Raw genomic sequence first — 21114 nt, forward strand, 5'->3', positions numbered from 1 at the left:
CCCCAAAAAGAGACAGAAACAGGGAGGGAGAGAAAGAGATCAAAAGAAATATACAGCCCAGTTGGGGTGGCTCAGTGATTGAGGGTCAGCCTATGAACCAGGAGGTCATAGGTTCAATTCGCAGTCAGGGTACATGCCCAGGTTGCAGGCTCAATCCCAGTAGGGGGTGTGCAGGAGGCAGCCAATCAGTGATTCTCTCTCATCATTGATGTTTCTTTCTCTCTCCCTCTCCTTTCCTCCCTGAAATCAATAAAAATATATTAAAAAATATATAGGAGAGGGTACAACAAAATAGTCAAGCATACATTTCTCATAGGAGGATATAAGATAGTATAAAATCTACATAGAAAAAAAACTAGAAGGAAATGTATCCTCAGTGTTGGATGTGTGGGTAGTGAATAACAGATGATGTTTTTCTCTTTAATCTTCTACAGTTTCTTTAATCACCTTTTAATATTTCAGGATAAGAGTTCTTTTTAGTTATAAATGAAAAATAGATTTTTTACTGGTGTTAGAATTTTTATAATTTGTTTTCTGAATTTCACTTAATTTTAATTTCTATCTCCCATCCTGATAACTTTAGATTTAATTCAAGACTGGTCTAGTGATAATGCTCCAGATATTTTTTCATTTGTTCCATATACATGGAATTTTAAAATCATGTTTCATCAATTTGAAATGATTTGGGCTGCTAATCAACACAACTGGATTGACTGTTCCACTAAACAACAGGAAAATGGTAAGAACTTTAAAAAAATTAGGTTGAGTATTTTGTTCATTAAGACAAATACCAACAAATTGATATTGATTGTATAGTTGTGATAGATACTGGAATTTTTCCCATTATTTTGTGAGACTCTCAGAGAATTATTTCAGAGTTTGTATTGGACTAAACATATAGACTAAATTTAATTTTGTTTAGGTTTAAAAATTTATTGAAGTTAAAAGAATTTTTTTTCTTTTTTTGTAGTATATCTGGCAGCCTGTGGAGAAACACTAAATATTGATTTCTCTTTGCCGTTTACCGACTTCGTTCCAGTTACATGTAATACCAAGTTCTCCCTAAGAGTACGTATAGTTGGATGCATTGTTTATCCCACAAAGTTTGTTAGTAAGTTGGATTTCCCAAAGCTTATCTTTATTTCTACCCCTGCCCCCCTTTTCAGCCCCCCACCCCCACCTCATCCCTCTACCTCTGTCCCCTGGCCACCCGGAAGTAGTTTAGCTTTCCTCCATTGTTCACTAATGTTTGTGGCACAGAATGGCCCTTGTCCCTCTTTTGTAGTTGACTAGTGTTCTGCCATTCCCCTGAGTTTTCCAGCTTTCCCCAAGAAGTGGGGCAATAAGGAAACAATTCCGAGTTGATTATTTCTTAACCTTTGAGGCTGATCTATGTTCTTTTAAGCACCCATTCTAGCTCTAATGTTTACTATGTCTATGCACTAGATTTTATACTTCCCTATATGTCATTCCTCATTGTAATCACCTACAAACTCAAGCAATAGCCACAAATACCTTTCTTATTTTTATCTAAAAGCCAGCTCATATGCAGTCAGAATTTTGTGGAACGCCTAATTTTAGGGCACAAGCAGTCAGTAGTAGTTGTAGTATTGATGGAGGTTATGTGATAAAAAATAACAACAATAATAACAGCTAATACCTGTGAATTATTTTGTATGTGCCAGTGCTCATCTGTGGTCACTCATTTTATTCTGAGAACAACCCTCTTGAGGCAGGTGTTATTATTATCTGCGTTTATGGACTAGGAGACTGAGGAGCTGAGTTTCGTAACTAGTTATGTAGCTAGTGAGTGGCTGAGGTGGAATTTGAACCCAGGTAACAAAGCTTAGGGTTCTATTCTTTTAAGCACTCTACTGTGCTGCTTATTAAGAAACTAGGCATCAGGATGAAAAAGATTAGGGAACCTACTAATAAAAGGACAGAAGTGAAGCTGAATGAAGATCCTTTGATATACCAATTCAGAATTCCTAAAAGCCAATTGAAGAATCAAGAGTTATTAGAATTAAAAGAGACAATCATGTTTTAAAAATTAATAAAAATACAGAACATATTTCACTTGAGCTTATATTAGTGAGACAATTTTTTATTTTTTACTGAATTATATGTGAAATATCCATGTATACCCATTGAAGATATCTTTTTTTTGTTTTTGTTTTTTGTTAATCCTCCCCTGAGGATATTTTTTCCCATAGATTTTTAGACAGAGTGGAAGGGATGGGGAGAGACAGAGGGTGAGAAACATCGATGTGAGAGACACATAGATTGGTTGCCTCCTGCATAGGATTGAGCCTGCAACTGAGGTTCGTGCCCTTGATCAGAATCAAACCTAGGATCCTTCAGTCTGTGGGCCGACACTCGATCCACTGAGCTAAACCAGCTAGGGCTGAAGATAATCTTTTTACTGTTTTGTGGCAACTATGCTGTTTATTATCCTGACTTTTTTCTTAATATTGTAATCAGAATTTAGTTTTACTCTGTAAAATCTTACTCCAGTTATTCATCTGACTGTTCAGTGTTACATCTGCCATTTGGAATTTATGGTTTCTTTTTAAAAAAAAATTATTCTCAGGATTATTATGGAGAGGTTTGGCTGTAAATAGTATCTTAACATGTTTATGTACCTATTTTATTACTGTGGGTTATTATAAATTATTTTTTAGGGAGAAGATGTTGATCTTCATCTGTTTCTACCAGATTGTCACCCTAGTAAATATTCATTATTTATGCTGGTAAAGAATTGCCACCCAAATAAAATGACTCATGACACTGGTCTTCCTGCTGAGTGTCAGAGCAGCCAGAAAACAGTTAAACCCAAATGGCGGAACCTTACTCAAGAAAAGTGAGTACCTAACAGGAGTGACTTAAGTATTTTGTGTTACTATGTGGAGAAACTGTTCTTCAGAGTCTTTCTAAGAATAATAATAACTTTGATTATCTGCACCTATTGTATGTATATAATGAAAGGAATAAGTACCTGACTAGAAACTTTATACTTTACTCTTAAAGGGCTGGTTGGGTTGAATGTTGGACTGTCCCAAGTGTCATGCTTACAATCGATTATACATGGCATCCAGTTTACCCACAGAAAGCAGATGAGCAGCTAAAACAATCATGTAAGTGTTTTTTATATAATTTGTACTTTGAAACATCTGGTGTTATGACTGATAATCATCAAAGATACAAAAAAAATGCATTTGTTCTTTTGACATAATTGTATACATTAAAATCTTTTAAGGATTTTGGTGTAATTATAGCTAACTTTTATTGAGCATTTACTATGTATAAATTAGTAGGCCAAGCTGTTTCCTGGCTTGCATTATCTCATTTGATCCTTACAACAACTATGAGCTAGACATTGACATTCTTTTTTTTATTTTATTAATATACTTTATTGATTTTTTACAGAGAGGAAGGGAGAGGGATAGAAAGTTAGAAACATCCATGAGAGAGAAACATCCATCAGCTGCCTCTTGCACACCCCCTACTGGGGATGTGCCCACAACCAAGGTACATGCCCTTGACCGGAATCAAACCTGGGACCCTTCAGTCCTCTATCCACTGAGCCAAACCGGTCAGGGCTTGACATTCTTATTATCATTGTAGAGTTGAGGAAATATGCTCAGAAATGCTCAGAAAAAGCAATTATCTAATTTTCTCAGGTCTGTCTCTCTAGAAGCAGCAGAGCTGAAATAACAACAATGTGTATGTCAAACTACATATTTAAAGTACTTGATTTTGTGAAGTGTTAGTTTCTTTAATGCATTTGATAACTATCATAGTTATCCTGAAGCTAATGCCCCTTATAATTGGGGTCCAAAATGGAATTAGAGTCAAGTGATTATTCCTTTGTATTATTCCAGTGAGTTACGTTTTAAAGAATAATTTTCAAAATTGTTCTTATGTATGGAGCTTGGTAACATCACACTGTATTTGAATAGCTGTTTAAAGGAAAACCACTGTACTTTAATGCCCAAGTATAATTAAAGCCTAATCATGACCCAAATTTATGTTGCAGGGACTTGATGTTAACAGGAATTTTTCATTGAGTCTGTGCAGTCTGATTCATGTATTTCTGCACATATTTCAATGAAGTCTGTTCTATTTTACATTCTTAATTATTAGTTTTTCAGGTTTGTTTTCAGTTATGCTATATGTATTATATCAGAGTTAATTGCTTTCATATTTGCCTTGAAGAATTTCTAAGAGGCCCTTTCCTCCCTTCACCAAACTTTTTGTTTCCGAATTTATCCCAGTATCAGAAATGGAAGAAACAATGCTGTCTGTGTTGAGGCCATCCCAGAAGACGTCAGACCGAGTCATTTCTTCTCCCTCTACTTCTTCCCGCCCACCTGTTGACCCCTCCGAGCTGCCACCTGATAAACTGCATGTGGAGATGGAACTTTCCCCAGACTCTCAGATAACTCTCTATGGACCACTATTAAATGCTTTTTTTTGTATAAAGGTATGATATTTTTAAAAGAACTTGCATATTTTTAGATATATGCAAAGCAGTTAATATCTAATTGAAACTGAGACCATTTGCAATAGCCAGTTGGATGATTTCAAGTGTTGAGAATATATTATATATGTTGAGAATAGATTATATAATAAAAGCCTAATATGCTAAGTGTCTGGTCATCTGTTCAACCAATCAAAGCATAATATGCTAATGATATGCTAAGGCCACTCAACTGTTTGCTATGACATGCACTGACCACCAGGGGGCAGATGCTCCGACCGGTAGGTTAGCTTGCTGCTGGGGTTCGGCTGATCGAGACTGAGAGAGATAGGACAGACATGCCCTGGAGCCTCTCTCGGCCCCTCCCCCAGCTGGCCCCACCCCCGATGGACCCCCATTGGGGCAGGCCAGCCGGACCCCATCTGTGCACGAATTTGTGAACCGGGCCTCTAGCGTGTGTGTGTGTGTGTGTGTGTGTGTGTGTGGCCCAGTGCATGACATTCGTGCACTTGGGGGGGGGTTCCCCTCAACCTGGCCTGCGCCTGGGGAGCGGGACCTAAGCCAACAGTCGGACATCCCCCGAGGGGTCTTTAGTGCTGCTGCTGCTGCACTCACCAGCCATGATCCCGGCTTCTGGCTGAGCGGCGCCCCCCCGTGGGAGCGCACTGACCACCAGGGGGCAGCTCCTGCATTGAGCGTCTGCCCCCTGGTGATCAGTGTGCATCATAGCAACTGGTTGTTCTGCCGTTCGGTTGATTTGCATATTAGCCTTTTATTTATAGGATAGTATAGATAGTACTAGACTCAATTATAAAATTATTTATTAAAGTAGTGTACTCCTCAGTTTATCATTATTTTGAGCATTTAGCATGTTCTAGGAGTTGTGCTAGCTGCTAGAGATAGAAATGATATTGCATCTGCTCTCAAGGAGAAAAGTTAGGAGGGATAAAGCAGGACAGACATGTGTGGACAAACTTTAACACATTGTACTTAATGCAGTAAGTATAAGTTAATTTCTTATCTGAGGGTAATTGGTACTAGGAAAAGTCTACTTCAAGTGAAACGATTAAAAATGGACAACTTTATTTCATGGTAATTAATCAAAGGTTTGTTTGGAGTTCCATCTTAACATTTGAAGCAAATATATGTAAGTAAGTTTATTTCAGAATATCACAAATTTAGGTTCTGAAGAAATATGCACTTATTTTTTGAGTAAGGACTAAATCAAGTGTTAATGAATTTTGGTATAATTCTTTCACTGAAATTAAATGACTACAGTATGAGAGCACTTAGAGGTTGGTGTCTTTAACATGCTTATGAAGAGAGGCTACTTTAAGAACAATATGTGAGGACTTCATCAGTTTTCTAGATGTCTCTCTTATCCTTTTAATATTCAGCTCATACTTTTAAAAAGTCACCAGAAGTCATCAATAATTTTTACTGATTTACTCTTCTGCATAGGTAATTAAGCCTTCCAGATCCTCACTTATCACTGAGAGGTTTACCGGAGACTTGAGCAGTTATCCAGTGAAACTGACATACTTATTATCATGAATTTTGCATTTTCCCAAGATTTTTCAAATTCATGTTGGGTGTTTACTACATCTGACAACCAAAGAGAGACTAATTATCCAAACCCTAATAGTCACGGGCAGTGGCGTTCCGTGTGTGAGTCTAGTTTCATCAGTGCTTCCTTACACACTCCCTTTTGTGGTCTCATTGCTGCAGAGGCTGGGATAGCGAATGCTTAGCTAGCAGAACCTGTAACACACAAGGTTCTGGGAAGGTTTGGGATGGTTAAGGCTGGTCAGGGAAAGACAGTCAAGATTTGCTAGCCAAGACTGGGAGGAGAAGTGCTAGTTGAATGGTTTAGAAGGTACCTAAAATCTCATGTCAAGCAGATTCTAAGTAGGACCTGTATTATTTAGAGGCAGGAAACAGAGGAAAAAGCACTGGTGTTGTGAGTCAGTAGTTTTGGATTTTTATTGTCCAGGCACTATATGAAAAGATAGTAATTGACCTGATGTCTGGAATCTTAGCCAGAAAACAAATGTCAATAACCAGAATGCAGAATTTACCAAACATTGACTTGTTTCTAATATTGAACAAATATAGTTAACAGTGTTAACAGGAATATTTTAACAGCTTTTGATTAATACTGACAGATCAAATAGACAAAATACAAAATAAATGGGAAGAAAAATATTTTAATTAAAAATAAAATTTGATGCAAAGAAACAGAATATTATTAGTAGTGGGAACACTAATTAATGCATAAGAAACCAGGATGAACTATGTGAAAGGAAGTTTTGGTAACTGTTTTATAACATGTTTTGTCAGCAACAACCAAAATTGGACATTCTTATTAAACTGTTAAAACATTCCTGATAAATATTCCAACTGGAATATATGAATTGTAGTATTCAGCCAGTTGGATGTAGCCAAATTGATTTTCAGCGAAGTGATCTGCTTCCCCCAAAGGATGTCTCTGAGTATTATTTCCTCTGCGCTCTGAGAAGTACAGTTGACAACTGTTGAACCTTATAAATATCCAAAGATTTCTTCTAAGATGTAGGTTGCAAGTTTTTGCTATAATTAGAGGTGGTATTATCATGAAGCTTTACTACATAAACTTCTGTAACTTTTTGTTTGTTTGTTTGTTTTTTTGCTATAGAATATTTATTTGATAAGCATCCAAGTAAGCATATGTCTTAAATATGTGTATCCTTTTTTCCATTTTTAAGGAAACAGACCAGATGCTTTTAATAAAATAAAATAGGTTAGGGAGATGCTTAGTTTACAAACTTTAGGCTGTAAGGTGAAAAGTTGTTGTTACATATTTCTTTTGATAGCCATTTGTTCTTAATATTTATAGGAAAACTATTTTGGGGAAGATGACATGTATATGGATTTTGAAGAGGTTATTTCAAGTCCGGTGCTGTCCCTGTCAACGTCATCCAGCTCTGGATGGACTGCAGTCGGAATGGAAGGTGATAGAAAGGAAAACGAAAGTTCAGCCAAGTCAATTCATCCTCTGTCCTTGCGTCCTTGGGATATTACCGTGCTTGTGAATTTGTACAAAGTTCATGGGCGTCTGCCTATTGTAAGTGTTTACTTATCAAAATAGTCTGGAATATCATGTGAAATTCACCCAGCATAGGAAACTGTATGTGTGCGCACACATATAACTATAGAAAAATTCAGATTAAAAACTTCTAAATTTATCCTTTTATCTCTATAAAGCTAGCTTATTTTCTTCAGAATGTGATTACTTGCTCATTTATAATTTTACTCTTTCTCCTTTCACTTGTGTTTCTTCTTTGTTGTTCTGTGCAACTTCAGAACATTTTGACATGTTTATAGTTAGCTTGAAGGATATTCTAGGATTTTACATTTTGTTAGTCTTCATCTCCAACTCCAGACCAGTTTGGGGCCTCATGGTGGACCTATTACAAAATCAAGCTTCAGGCTTGACCCTGGAGGTGGAATTGTACCCCTGCAGTTTCAGATCCAGCATTGAATCCTGGTTCACTCTAAGGATGACTTGTGGGCCTGTTGGGGCTGACTTGGAACAGGATTATATTCCCCAAAGAACCCATGGCCAATGGGTCCAGGCCAGATGTGGTGGGTGGCCCTGAGCTTTGGGCTGCCTACCGGCTGCATGTCATGTGCCTAGGGCTGCACAGCAGAGAGGCCACCTGTGTGCTTAGTGGACCTAATGTCCTAACTGGGGTTCCAGTAACTTGTGTTTGTCAGTAAAGCACTGTTTCTCTTTTTAAAATTCAAAATCTCTTAATCATATAAATACAGTTTTTATTTTCTTGTACTTCCCTGGTCTTCGCCTTTTTCTATATTTTGATTATGGAGTTTTGTTTGACTTTAGCACGGAACTGCCGATGGTCCTGAGTGTCCCACAGCTTTCTTGGAAAGACTGTGTTTTGAAATGAAAAAAGGATTTAGGGAGACCATGCTGCAGCTTGTGCTGTCACCCCTGAGTGTGTTCGTCAGTGACAACTATCAGGTAACGTGAAAGCGAGTCGTGTAGAGATTTAGAAATTTCTTGTTACTGTTTATAGGGTGAAAACAATGTGTTACATGGAGGCTACTGCTCTGTAAACTAGAGACTTATCATTTAACCATAGTAAGAAGTTTTGTATGTGTGTATGGATGTATGAGAGTTTTCCAAGAATCTGTTTCATTATCTTTCCGCTTTCCCTGTTTATGTGGTCCCAGACAATCATATATTATATCCATTGTTTTTAGAAATGGAAAGAAATACTTTATAACTTTCTCATTTACTTATGGAAGGGAAAAATGTAGAAAATATTGGTGGATTCTGCTGACAATCACAACCTAAGTATTAATATCAACCAGTACCATAAATCTTCAAAACATGCATATCTGCATGGCCAATGATTTATTTTTTTTTTATCTGACATACCTACAGGATACTTTGTTAATGCTTTCACTGTATCCCTGGGGCTCTTTTGGAAGAGAGCCAATGATATTCATCAAATGGGAATAATTTATTTCCTGGGTAGATTATCACTTCATAATTATTAATTTTTAATGACAGATGGCTTCTCTTTCTACCATTACTTTAGGGCTCTTCTCTACTTTTAGAAATATAAATGGATTAATACAAGGCCAGGGAAATATGTAAGTGGGAAGGTGAATCTGATACCTCAGATTATCAATGGATAATAACTTACTATGGAGTCTGTGTAGTAATTGATCATCTTGTTTCTAATAGCCTACCCCCTTTTCACTGTTTTGCCATAAATGATTATATTTTTCTTTTTCTTTTTTTTTAAAATATATTTTATTGATTTTTTACAGAGAGGAAGGGAGAGAGATAGAGAGTTAGAAACATCGATGAGAGAGAAACATCGATCAGCTGCCTCCTGCACACCTCCTACTGGGGATGTGCCCGCAACCCAGGTACATGCCCTTGACCGGAATCGAACCTGGGACCTTTCAGTCCGCAGGCCGACGCTCTATCCACTGAGCCAAACCGGTTTCGGCAATGATTATATTTTTCTACATAGAATTTTAATTTATATTTTCATATATACATAGTATACTACATGCTTCTTTTGCCACAAAATGTGCTTCCTTTTTAAAACTTTTATTTCAAAATAATAATAGAGTCACAGGAAGTTGCAAAGTTAGTACAGTGAGTCCCCGTATCCCCTTCCCCCAGTTTCCCCATGTTGACCTTGTACATAATTATAGTGCAATATCAAAACCAGGAAGTTGACATTGGTGCAGTGGGTGTGCATAGTTGTGTGTCTACTCACCCCATATAGATTGTCACTGAAATCAAGATGCAGCACTGTGCTATCATCAGAAAGATCTCACGTGCACAGCACTTTTATTTTAGCTTGCTGCAGGAACCTTAAAAACAACTCTTGTTCTTCTCTCTCTAATTAGCGGATCATTAGAATTGGTTGATTTTTTTTTTTAAATTCTGGGAGGTGAGTGTGTGGAGAGGAAGCCCATCTCCTTGTTTTCAATCTATTGAGGAAATTAATAAGGGTGAAGGGAAGTGTCTCCTGATGGCTGAGTTCTGAGAATCTTAGCTAAATATCTGGTTTCTTATGAATACCTGATGACACTTGAACTTTTATTTCCATCACTACATTCTCAAAAGACTGGACCAGATATAAAAAAACATTTTATTGAGCTCATTATGAGAGGTCAAGTCCCACAGACTGGACTTCCCCACCCCTGATCTAAAGCGATGGATAGATTACTGTGTCCGACTTAGGAAACTACACATTCTACTTCATGGTCATCTTATGACACATATTGGTTTCCTAGGCCTCCTGTGGCAAAGTATCCCACTTCGGGTGCTTGAGACAACAGAAATTCATTCTCTCACAGTTCTGAGCCTAGAAGTCTGAAACCAGGTGCTGGTGGGCCATGGTCTCTCTGAAGGCTGCAGGAGAGGATGTGCTTTGTCTCTTCCTAGCTTTTGCTGGTTGCTAGCAGTCCTTGGCATTACTTATCTTGTAGACACATCACTCAAGTTTTGCTTCCATATTCATATGGCATTCATGTGTCTATGTGTTCCCAGTTTTCTCTTACTAAAACATGTCTAAGAAGGAATCCCTAATCCAATGTAATCTCATTTTGACTTGATTGCATCTGCCAAGACCCTATCCTGTGTCCAAATAAAGTCACATTCACAGGTACGTGGGCTTGGGACTTGAACATAGCTTTTGGGGGATACCATTTACCCTATAACATGATGCAACCCATAATACAAATTTCGAATATAAGCTTTATTAGTGTACTAGGGAGGCTACACCTTTAGGACAGGCCAATTTCCCTATGTATTTTTAAGCTTAAAAAAAAAACTATGAAAAATTTTATACTGAGAATTATGGATTCTCTGTGCCAGAAGAAATCTTTACTGACCATCCTCCCCAACTCCCTCAGATAAAGCAAGGAAACCGAGGCCTGGAGAAGTTAAGCGATTTTATATACTGTTACACAACTTAGATGAAAATAAAATAAAACATTTTTAGAAGTTCTAGAGGTGTATTATAGTCATAATTTGAAACTTCCTTCTAAGAAGTCCTTATGAATTAGATTTTTTAGCCTTTCTCCTTAAAACAATTTTTTTAAGAACACATTTCCACAATGTGTTGAAACAAGGAACACTAACTCTGTAAGTTGGCCTGCACACCACACTGAGAAGGCTGCCTTAGTAAAACTCGCTTGGGAAATATCTGTGAACTGTCTCAGTGTATAGCCGTGTGTTGGTGTCTCTGAGAAGACCTGAGGTGAGGTCCTCTGTGCAGGTACTCGGTCAGTAGTATCTGCTTTTGTGGCCACTCAGTTAGGTGCAGTGGGATACCTGATGACCAAGGCAGAAATGGTCTTTACCCTAGTCAACTGGTGGAGAGAGAAATATGGAGGGAATTACCATTAAGATAAATACTTTCAAGTGTTAAAAGTGTTGCAAGGAGAGGTGTGAGGTGCTTGGTAGCATATCATGTTCTTGAGACAAGAACATGATAAAATATGCCTTTACTAACAAAATCTATATGGAAGATGGCTTCCTGCCCTAGTTTTTCATTTTATGGTCTTAATGATCTTTATTGTTCCCTGTTATTTTCTTCTTTTTAATATTTTAATCTCATGATTCCTGCCTTCCCACAAGACATTGTATTTCCTGCCAGTCAGAGTCTGGGTTTCTTTTTCTTCCTTAAGGCAGGGACCACTCAAAGAGCGATGTTCTTTGTAGGACTTTGCTGTCTTGCTTTGTAGCTGGGCTTTCATGGATACTGTCACTGCAGAAGCTTTACTCAGACTTTCATGGGTAAAAGGCGTGTCAGGGGCTTGTGAATCCTGAAGCCTTATTGTCCAGATAGCATGTTTTTTTACTGTTCGTCTCTGGGGAAAAAACAACTAGAAATCATAATGCGATTTTCTTGTATGTATTTCTCACTACCTTGTTCTTGTTTTCAGCAGCGACCCCCTGTAGATGACGCACTCAAGGAAGGTCATATTAATCTGTCCGGTCTCCAGCTGAGAGCACATGCCATGTTCTCAGCAGAAGGTCTTCCTTTGGGAAGCGATTCCCTAGAATATGCATGGCTAATTGACGTGCAGGCTGGAAGCCTCACAGCTAAGGTCACGGCACCACAGGTACGAGTGTCAGAGTACTATCTGCTACATTCTTTTCCTTTTCCTCCACTCACCCACTACCCCAAGAGCAAGTTTTTGAATGTCCATTGCATTTCCACTAATGACATTCTGATTCCTGCCATTCACAATTTTTCTTAGCAATAAATGAATAAGAAACAAATTTCATTTTTCTGAGACACATGAAATTGATGAGTGTAATGTTGGATAGTTCTACATAGTACTTTAAAGAATTTGAGACTTTCTATGGGAACAACTTAGGCTGAGCTATATATTGCACATATATGTATTATTAAGCTTATATTATATGATTCTCCACTGTCGGAATAATCTCCTTTTCCCAATATATAGAATAAGTTTTCTAAAAATTTTGCTTTTTTGTGTATTTCTTAGCATTTATGATATTAAGGATTAGGTAGCACAGTTCTTTACTTGTCATGTCTCAAAGCAAGATACCATCATTTGTACCTGCTTATTAGTGATGTGGGGTACTGGTTTAAAAAATAGGTAAGAATTTACTGGTGAGTAAGCCTGGCTTAGAGGGCTAGTTAAGATCCTTTGGATAATTTCTCCCTCCCTTTCACCATCCATCCCACTGTGTCTTTAGAAGACTCAGAGGCCTTAAAGATTACTTACTTCTAGAAATGGACCACTGAAATTTAGTAGACTAGTCATTTTACTGTAACATTTCACCTGTTGAGCCATATCTTTATGATAAAATGCATGCTTATCTGGCATTTCAAAAGACTGAAATGTGGCAGAAATGTACATACTCAATTTTAATAAAAAGTTACAGAGTGGGTATGAAACATAATTGAGAGGTTGGTAGTAGCAACAAGATGAATAATGAATCGAAGTATCTTCTATATCTGAAATAAATTGTTGGGAGACAGCAAAAATTAGGATTCTAAAAATAGGAAAATGAATGAATTGCAAAGGGATATTTTCTATAGAAATGGATACAAAAAACATAATGGAATGTATAAAAATGGACAAAAATATTCAGTGCTCTCTGGCCTCATAACTAGCCTATCCTTAATATCCACCATTTCCTGTCTCTCCATTTACAAGTAAAAACTGAAGCATATAACAAAAGCTTGTTTTCTAATGAGCTATGCCGATCCTGCAAGACTAGATACGATTCCTTTAACCTAAGGATTGCTAGACTCTCACATGTTTATAAATTGCATTTCTTAGAAAATGAAATATTTTCTTCTGCCCTATAGTCTTGGCATCACTGTTTTCTGTGAGATTCATGATTCCTTAGGTGCTTTTAATGTTTATGCCATTCTTTGTTTTAAAAGCAAAATTCATTTTTTCCAATAGTTTAAATTATGTACTTTTTAGGGGGGATAATATGTATAACCATGTCTCAGTGTGTTTACTAACTCTAATCAATTATAGAATTTGGGGTTTTTTAAAATCTTAAGATATGATGAAGAGTTGCTATATGGTTACTTAAGCTTTTATTTACATAAACAAACATAATCTTCAAAATACCTGATTTCCCTAAATCGTAGTTCAATATGATAATTAAATACTCAAATTTCACACCAAAGCTTGATTGATTATTAGGTAGAGAATTCGAGGTGTGAGGACTCCGATTAGTCATATAAGAAGGAAGATATGACCTTGAAGAAAAGTACTTTAGAAGTTGAATTTTTCAGTTGAAATTAATTCATTTTGGAAATATAGTTTGTCATTCATGAATGTAAAGTAACATAAGTTTATAAATGATGTCAAGGTAGAAAAATCATGATATTGACTAACAAGTGGATTATGTAGCAGCATGTATAAGATGGCGCTTGGGATCTTTCAAGCTGTGTTAATATTCTTTTTATTTTAAAATATATTTTATTGATTTTTTACAGAGAGGAAGGGAGAGGGATAGAGAGTTAGAAACATCCATGGGAGAGAAACACCCATCAGCTGCCTCCTGCACACCCCCTACTGGGGATGTGCCCGCAACCAAGGTACATGCCCTTGACCGGAATCGAACCTGGGACTCTTCAGTCCACAGGCCGATGCTCTAGCCACTGAGCCAAACTGGTCAGGGCTGTGTTAATATTCGTAATTAGCTTTTGAGCTCCAAGTGCTTGCTAAGTGTGCTAACATGTTGTCAAACTGTACTGCTTATTTTGCAGCTGGCTAGTCTCTTGGAGTGGGGTCAGACATTTGTTTTTCATGTGGTGTGTCGGGAGTATGAACTGGAAAGACCCAAGTCAGTAATAACATGTCAACATGGACTTGATCGTCGGTTCTGCGAATCCAAGGTATGTTGACCAATAGGATAGCAGCGTTACAAACATTTATGAACTTTTTAAAATGACCGATTAAAATATCAGCTTTAAAGCAAATGCACATAGGCACAAAGTAAACACTATAGTTCAGTTTTTTAAATTAATAAAATTACTTTTGCAAATCGTAGCCAGTTGTTATTTAGTTGTAAGTATCTAAAATATAAGATAGTTGCCTGGCCGGTGTGGTCATTGGTTGAGTATTGACCTCTGAACTAGGGTGTCATGGTTTGATTCCCAGTCAGGGCACATGCTCAGGTTGTGGGCTCAATCTCCTGTAGGGGGTGTGCAGAAGGCAGCCAATCAATGATTCTCTCTCATCGTTGATGTTTCTATCTCTCTCTCCCTCTCTCTGAAGTCAATTAAAAAATAAAAATAAAATATGAGGTAATTATTAAAACGTGCATTCACAAATAAATGGAGATATGAAAGTTATGTCTTATCTCTTACCTGTTTGCTGTCAATACTCAGATTGCATTGAGTCTTTGGGATTAGCTCTATATTTGTGTAGAGAATTAGAAACTGAAGGCAGAGGAAGTTCAGATTCCTTGCATGACACTGTTTGCAGACTCCTCTCTTCTGCAGTGTGATTAGCAGTGTGGGGCATTTGCCAGTTGTCTTGACTTCATTTATGCTCTTTCTGCAACATTGCATGACCTTGACTTGGTCATTACAGCACCTTTAAAAGGTGCTGTGACAATGACAGGCAGACTGTTATTTTGTAGTAAATACTGTTCCTTATGAATTTGGGGGTGGGGAGCATTTGGAGGGGGCAGGGAGAAGTGTGCCCATTTCAGAAAACCCAGAAAACTCTGGTTTCAAAAGAGAAAAATAATTTACCCTATTCTATAATACAGAGATGACTATTGTTTAGTTTTTCTATTTTCTTTCCTGTGTGTCTTTCTTTATTCTTTTGCTATACAAAGTATATTTGTTTGCTAATATATTACTATAATTGAATGTGATTCATCCTGCTTTTAATTTTATGTCCAAAAAAATCTATAACCCATGCTTATTTACCAACAATAATGGAAATAGCTACAATTTGTGATAAAAATTAGTTTTTCCTGCCTAGCCAGTGTGGCTCAGTGGTTGAGTGTTGACCTATGAACCAAAGAGGTTCAATTCCCAGTCAGGGCACATGCCTGGATTGTGGGATTGATCCCCAGTAGGGGGCATGCAGGAGGTAACCAATCTGTGATTCTCATCATTGATATTTCTGTCTCTTTCTCCCTCTCCTTTTCTCTCTGAAATAAATAAAAACATTAAAAAAATTAGTTTTTCCTGTTCTATGCACATTGCCAGGCCCCAAGAAATTAGTTCCTTAATCATTTGTCAGCCGGTTAGTTTCTTTCTTTTTTAAAAAAAATATATTTTATTGATTTTTTTACAGAGAGAAAGGGAGAGGGATAGAGAGTTAGAAACATTGATGAGAGAGAAACATCAATTCAGCTGCCTCCTGCACATTCCCCACTGGGGATGTGCCCGCAACCAAGGTATATGCCCTTGACCGGAATCGAACCTGGGACCCTTCAGTCCTCAGGCCGACGCTCTATCCACTGAGCCAAACCAGTTAGGGCCAGTTACTTTCTTATGGATAATTCACACATGCTTACAGGCGTCTCCTCCCTTTTTTCTTATTTATTTATTTTTATTATTTTTTTGTTAATCCTCACCCAAGAGTATTTTTTCAATGTATTTTTAGAGAGACAGAGAGAGAGAAACATCGATGTGAGAAAGACACATTGATTGGTTGCCTCCTGCATGCAGCCCCATCTGGCACCGGGGATTGAGCCTGCAACTGAGGTAAATGCCCTTGACCAGAATCGACCCTATGACCCTTCAATCTGAGAACCAGTGCTCTAAGTACTGAGCCAAACTGGCTAGGGCCCTTTTTTCTTTTTTAGACTCAAAGTTTTTATGTCACATTCAGTTTTATTGAGGCATAATTTACATGCAATAAATTCACCTTTTTTTTATACCACGTGTAAACAACACCTCCCTCCCCTATGGACTGTATATTTCTACAAGTGTGTGTGTATTCAATATACAGGCATGCACACAGGCTCGCACATAAATATGTGTATACATTTTTTAAAATAATTCTTCATTGTTGAAAGTATTACATATGTCCCCCCCTTTCCCCCATTGACCCCCTCCTGCCCATCCCCGGCCCCTTGCCCCAGGCCTTCACCCTATTGTCTGTGCCCAATTTACCCTTTTAAAGTTGTACATTTCACATTTTGACGAATGTAGTAAATACTGGTGTAACCACTAGCACCAGTGAAGACCTGGAACATTTCTATCACCTTCAGTTCCTTCATGTCCCTTTGCAGTCAGCTGCTCTGCCATGCAACTCATATGCTTTCTGTCATTTTATTTTATTACTAGAGGCCCGGTGTACGGATTCATGCACATTTAAAGGAAATTAATTAGAAGGTGGTGGCAGGGTGGGACTGGGCAAGATGGGCTGGACACGCACAGGAGCCAACCTCCCGGGGTCCCTCCCCAGCCGGCCACACCTGGGGCGGGGCCAGGGCTCAAAGGGCGTCTGTGGAATGAGCGAGTTCCCTCCAGCAGGTGGGGTCCCTCAGCCTGGCCAGTGAGGATGGGCCAAAACCTGCAGTCCAACATCCTCCGAGGGGTCCTGGAGTGTGAGAGGGCACTCTGCAAAGTTGCTGTCACTCGGCAGCTTCTGCGTTGAACGTCTACCCTCTGGTGATCATTGCGCATCATAGCTACCGGTTGGACAGTCGAACGGTCGGACAGTCGCTTAGGCTTTTATATATATAGATTATTATTTTTGTTGTTGTTAATCCTCATCTGAGAATAGTTTTCCATTGATTTTTAGGGAGAATAGAAGAGAAAGGGTAAGACAGAGAAACATCAGTGTCTGAGAAACACATCAATTGGTTGCCTCCTGCATGAGCCCTGACCAGGTTCCGGGCCGGGGAGGAGCCTGCAACCAAGATACATGCCCTTGACTGGAATCGAACCTGGGACCCTTTGGTCCACATGCTGTCACTCTGTCCACTGATCCAAACTGGCTAGGGCATGCTTCCTGTTATTTCAGATTTATTTGTTTTAGGTCTACTTTGTGTGGAGGAAATATATTCTTATAGTGCACTCTGCCACTAACAAGCAGTTATGTGCTGTTAGGCCAGTACTTACTCAGGGCTGCCATTGCCCCGGTAGCTCATTGAAGTAGATGGCGGGTATGTTTTTGTCCAACCTAGACATGACAAGTCTGTGTGTTAGGAGTAAAGCTAAATTAAATCTGTGTGGCTTGTCCTAGATAGTACCATAAAATTCACAGTTGATGTATTTGTGGTTGTGTATAAAACAAGTATGTATATATGTGTATGGAGGACTCATAAAAAATCTTACAGCTTTAGACTATACATTTTTTATAAACCTCTAACACTGTTTACCTTGATGATTCCTTTTGGGTTTCAGTCACAAGTTATATTCTGTCCATTTAAACTTGCTACTTGCCCCTTTTAAATGAAAATCATACATAGTTACTTGTGATTAGTTTTCTAATTTGGAAAGACTTTAATTGCTGATGATTTTGTTTATCATTATAAAAAAGTGAAATTTAACATACTGATTTTAAAAAATACACATGTGATCAGAATTTTGTTTGTGTGTTTAAATAGAATTAATTATTCCATCTTTTTCCATTTTAGTTGAGTTGTATTCCTGGCCCCTGTCCAGCTTCAAATGATTTGAAATACACCATGACTCGTTTAGCGGTAGATGGAGCTGATATTTATATTGTGGAGCATGGCTGTGCTACAAATATAAAGGTACATGTTTGTCTGTTTCTTGGCCAGTGTAGTTCTTTTTCCTTTTTACCAAACCAGACCTCTATTTCTTGAAATACAACACACATTTATAATTTGCCATCTGACCAAATACTACAGAATTCTAGGAGATAGCTGTTTTCAACTCATTCATGGTGTCTTCCAGTATTACTTTTTAAAGGCATACTTTCCTGCTATTTTACTCTAACTGAATTATTATAACATTACTTTGTGGCAGAGATATAGACTAGTAGCTTTCTTTATGGCAGGGAAGTGGACTGGTAATGTTTTTCAAAGATTGGATTTTGAATGCTTATAGGTTTTATATATTATGGTTCCTGCCTGGCTCCAGAAAACATTTGTTTACCACCTCTGCTTTGTGCATTACTGTTTAAAAATCAAGCTTTGTTAAGATTTTATTACTTATTATTCTAGCTTTCTTTCTTCCTTCTCTTGTTTTTCTTTGGACCATGTTCTATGTTCCTTTTATCCTTTTCTTAAATTGAATGTTTTTATTCTGTTACATTTATTTTTGCTATTGCTCTTTCCCCCTTTTCCTTTCCTTTTCTTCTCTTTTATGCAACTTGAAATAATTACCTATTATGTAGTTTATTCTAAGTTGCTAAAAAATACAGAAACTAGAGTTTTGTTCCATTTTCTTCATTCAACTTTAGATGGGGGCAATCCGGGTTGCAAATTGTAATCTCCACAACCAGTCGGTTGGGGAAGGGATAAGCGCAGCAATTCAGGACTTCCAAGTGAGACAGTACATCGAACAGCTGAATAATCCCAGAGCTGGGCTCCAGCCTGCGATTCTGCGGAGGGCCTACTGGCTAGAAGCTGGCTCGGCCACCTTAGGACTAATCACTGTTGATATTGCACTGGCAGCTGATCATCATTCTAAACATGAGGCACAGAGACATTTCTTAGAAACTCACGATGCCAGAACTAAGAGGTAAGTGAAATTTAAGATGAAAATTGCTGGATAATTATAGAGGAAGTTTTACTGTTAGAAATGGAATCAGAGTATTTAAGTAAAGACCTAATATGATTGTGTCCCTACATAGTAACTCATTGACTTTCAGCTTTTTGGGTGCCTTTGTGGATATTTGTTTCCAAGGATTTTTGGGAGCACGTGTATTAATTTCTGATATAACCAGAAAAGTTATTGACCATGTAGGCCATTAATTTATTAGTGTTTTCTGAAAAGTATAGTTTCTTTTTTAAAATAATATTTTTACTGTTTTCAGAGAGGAAGGGAGAGGGGGAGAAAGGTAGAAACATCAATGATAAGAGGGAATCATTGATCGGTTGCCTCCTGCATGCCTCACACTGGGGATCAAGCCCGCAACCCAGGCATGTGCCCTGACCAGGAATCAAACCATGACCTTCCGGTTCATAAGACGATACTCAACCACAGAGCTACACCAGCCGGGCCATATTATCTCAATTCTTAATACTTCATTTAGAGTAATAATTACAAAATATTTGTAATTTTTTCCTCTAAAATAGAGCATTATTTTGATTTGATTAAGAAATAATTTTTTACTTGGCCCATATTTATAATATTTTGGGTGTATTAAATATGCCATGTGAAATAGGCTCTCAGATGCCCAAATCTATTAAACATAATCTATACTAATAGTTTTGTCCATTTTTTAGATTAAAGTTTAAAATTTTTAGTCCTTTTGAGAATATTTACTGTTTTTTTTAAACTGGATTTAAATTATTTTTATATGTGCTTGTTCTTAGCGCTTTGGTTTATTTTAATGTATGCTATATGTCTCTTATTGTTCCTACTTATTTCCATCTCACTTACCATGGTGAGACTGTTGTTCATTTGTTTGTTTGTTTAAAATGGCAGAATGATTAAAAAGACATATCACAGTAAAAATGAACCTTTGTGTTTACCGTGTCTTTTACAAATATTAATAATTAACTTATGTGTTACTAATTATCTGCTAAAAAGTTTTTCTGTTCTTAATGAGTTTTTGTTCCATTGCTGTTTCTCATTTTTTTTTGTTTGGGATTCTGTTCAGGCTGTGGTTTTTGTGGCCTGATGACACCCTGAGGAATAAGAGGTGCAGGCACAAGTGTGGCTGTCTTGGTGGCTGCAGATTCTTTGGTGGCACAGTGACTGGCCTAGATTTCTTCAGGCTTGAAGAGTTGACACCATCCAGTAGCTCTGCATTTTCAAGCACGAGTGCAGAGTCGGACATGTACTACGGACAGTCTCTGTTGCAGCCTGGGGAGTGGATTATTACCAAGGAAATTCCCAAAATGGTAGATGGTAATGAAATGTGCTAATCTTTTTCATCTTTATCCCTATGCCATCTGAGAGGAGTTCACTGTTACTGTGTGCAATTCCATTTTTTGAGCCGTCTCGGAGGTAGGATTTCATAGCCTGCTTTGTTTTGTAGGTGATTGAGCTAAAGCCAGGTAAGATGTGAGTTTTTCAGATTTATGCAAGGCAAAAGTAGGTCCACTATTCATCCAGACGTATTCTAAATATTTCCTTTTATGTCATCTTTTTCCTGGGAGCCAGCTTCCACAGATACACTTAGGAATAGTTATGTTTTAAAGTAACGGTTGTTTTACCAGTTCACTTCAATAGGAAAACTTAGCAATAGTAATATTTATACCATTGGCCCCCCTGTTCTCAATTATTTTGGCAAAATATTCTTATCTCTAAAATTAAACTTGTCAAGAAGAGAAGTATGGTCTTCCCATAGAGTCTGTAGGATAACTGCAAATATATGCATTTGGTATGAGCAGTGAATGGTGTATTCACTGGATATTAGTTTTAGATTTATCTTGTATCTTTGCTCTAAAGACTTCAGATATGATTTTTCCTCTGGGTTTCTTAGTTGTATGT

At 37.7% G+C, this 21114-nt stretch overlaps 1 protein-coding gene across 16 annotated transcripts in view; it reads left to right on the plus strand.

Moving 5' to 3' along the window:
• The window catches only part of LOC102432355 (uncharacterized protein KIAA1109), a 149990-nt gene that overhangs the window by 42131 nt on the left and 86745 nt on the right, over positions 1–21114 (plus strand). For 13 of the 16 annotated variants that reach the window (XM_023754145.1, XM_023754122.1, XM_023754094.1 and 10 more), the window contains 12 exons: positions 584–739; positions 971–1068; positions 2682–2860; positions 3028–3134; positions 4275–4483; positions 7356–7583; positions 8364–8501; positions 11960–12139; positions 14281–14409; positions 18123–18242; positions 18914–19194; positions 20279–20529. In XM_023754145.1, the coding sequence (XP_023609913.1) occupies positions 584–739; positions 971–1068; positions 2682–2860; positions 3028–3134; positions 4275–4483; positions 7356–7583; positions 8364–8501; positions 11960–12139; positions 14281–14409; positions 18123–18242; positions 18914–19194; positions 20279–20529 (2076 nt within the window). Of the gene's footprint in view, positions 1–583; positions 740–969; positions 1069–2681; positions 2861–3027; positions 3135–4274; positions 4484–7355; positions 7584–8363; positions 8502–11959; positions 12140–14280; positions 14410–18122; positions 18243–18913; positions 19195–20278; positions 20530–21114 lie in introns of those variants that run through there. The other 3 variants (XM_023754109.1, XM_023754118.1, XM_023754146.1) reach the window with 3 other exon arrangements.

Source organism: Myotis lucifugus, unplaced genomic scaffold (assembly GCF_000147115.1).
Source record: "Myotis lucifugus unplaced genomic scaffold, Myoluc2.0 scaffold_1, whole genome shotgun sequence".
In the NCBI taxonomy this organism is placed as follows: domain Eukaryota; kingdom Metazoa; phylum Chordata; class Mammalia; order Chiroptera; family Vespertilionidae; genus Myotis; species Myotis lucifugus.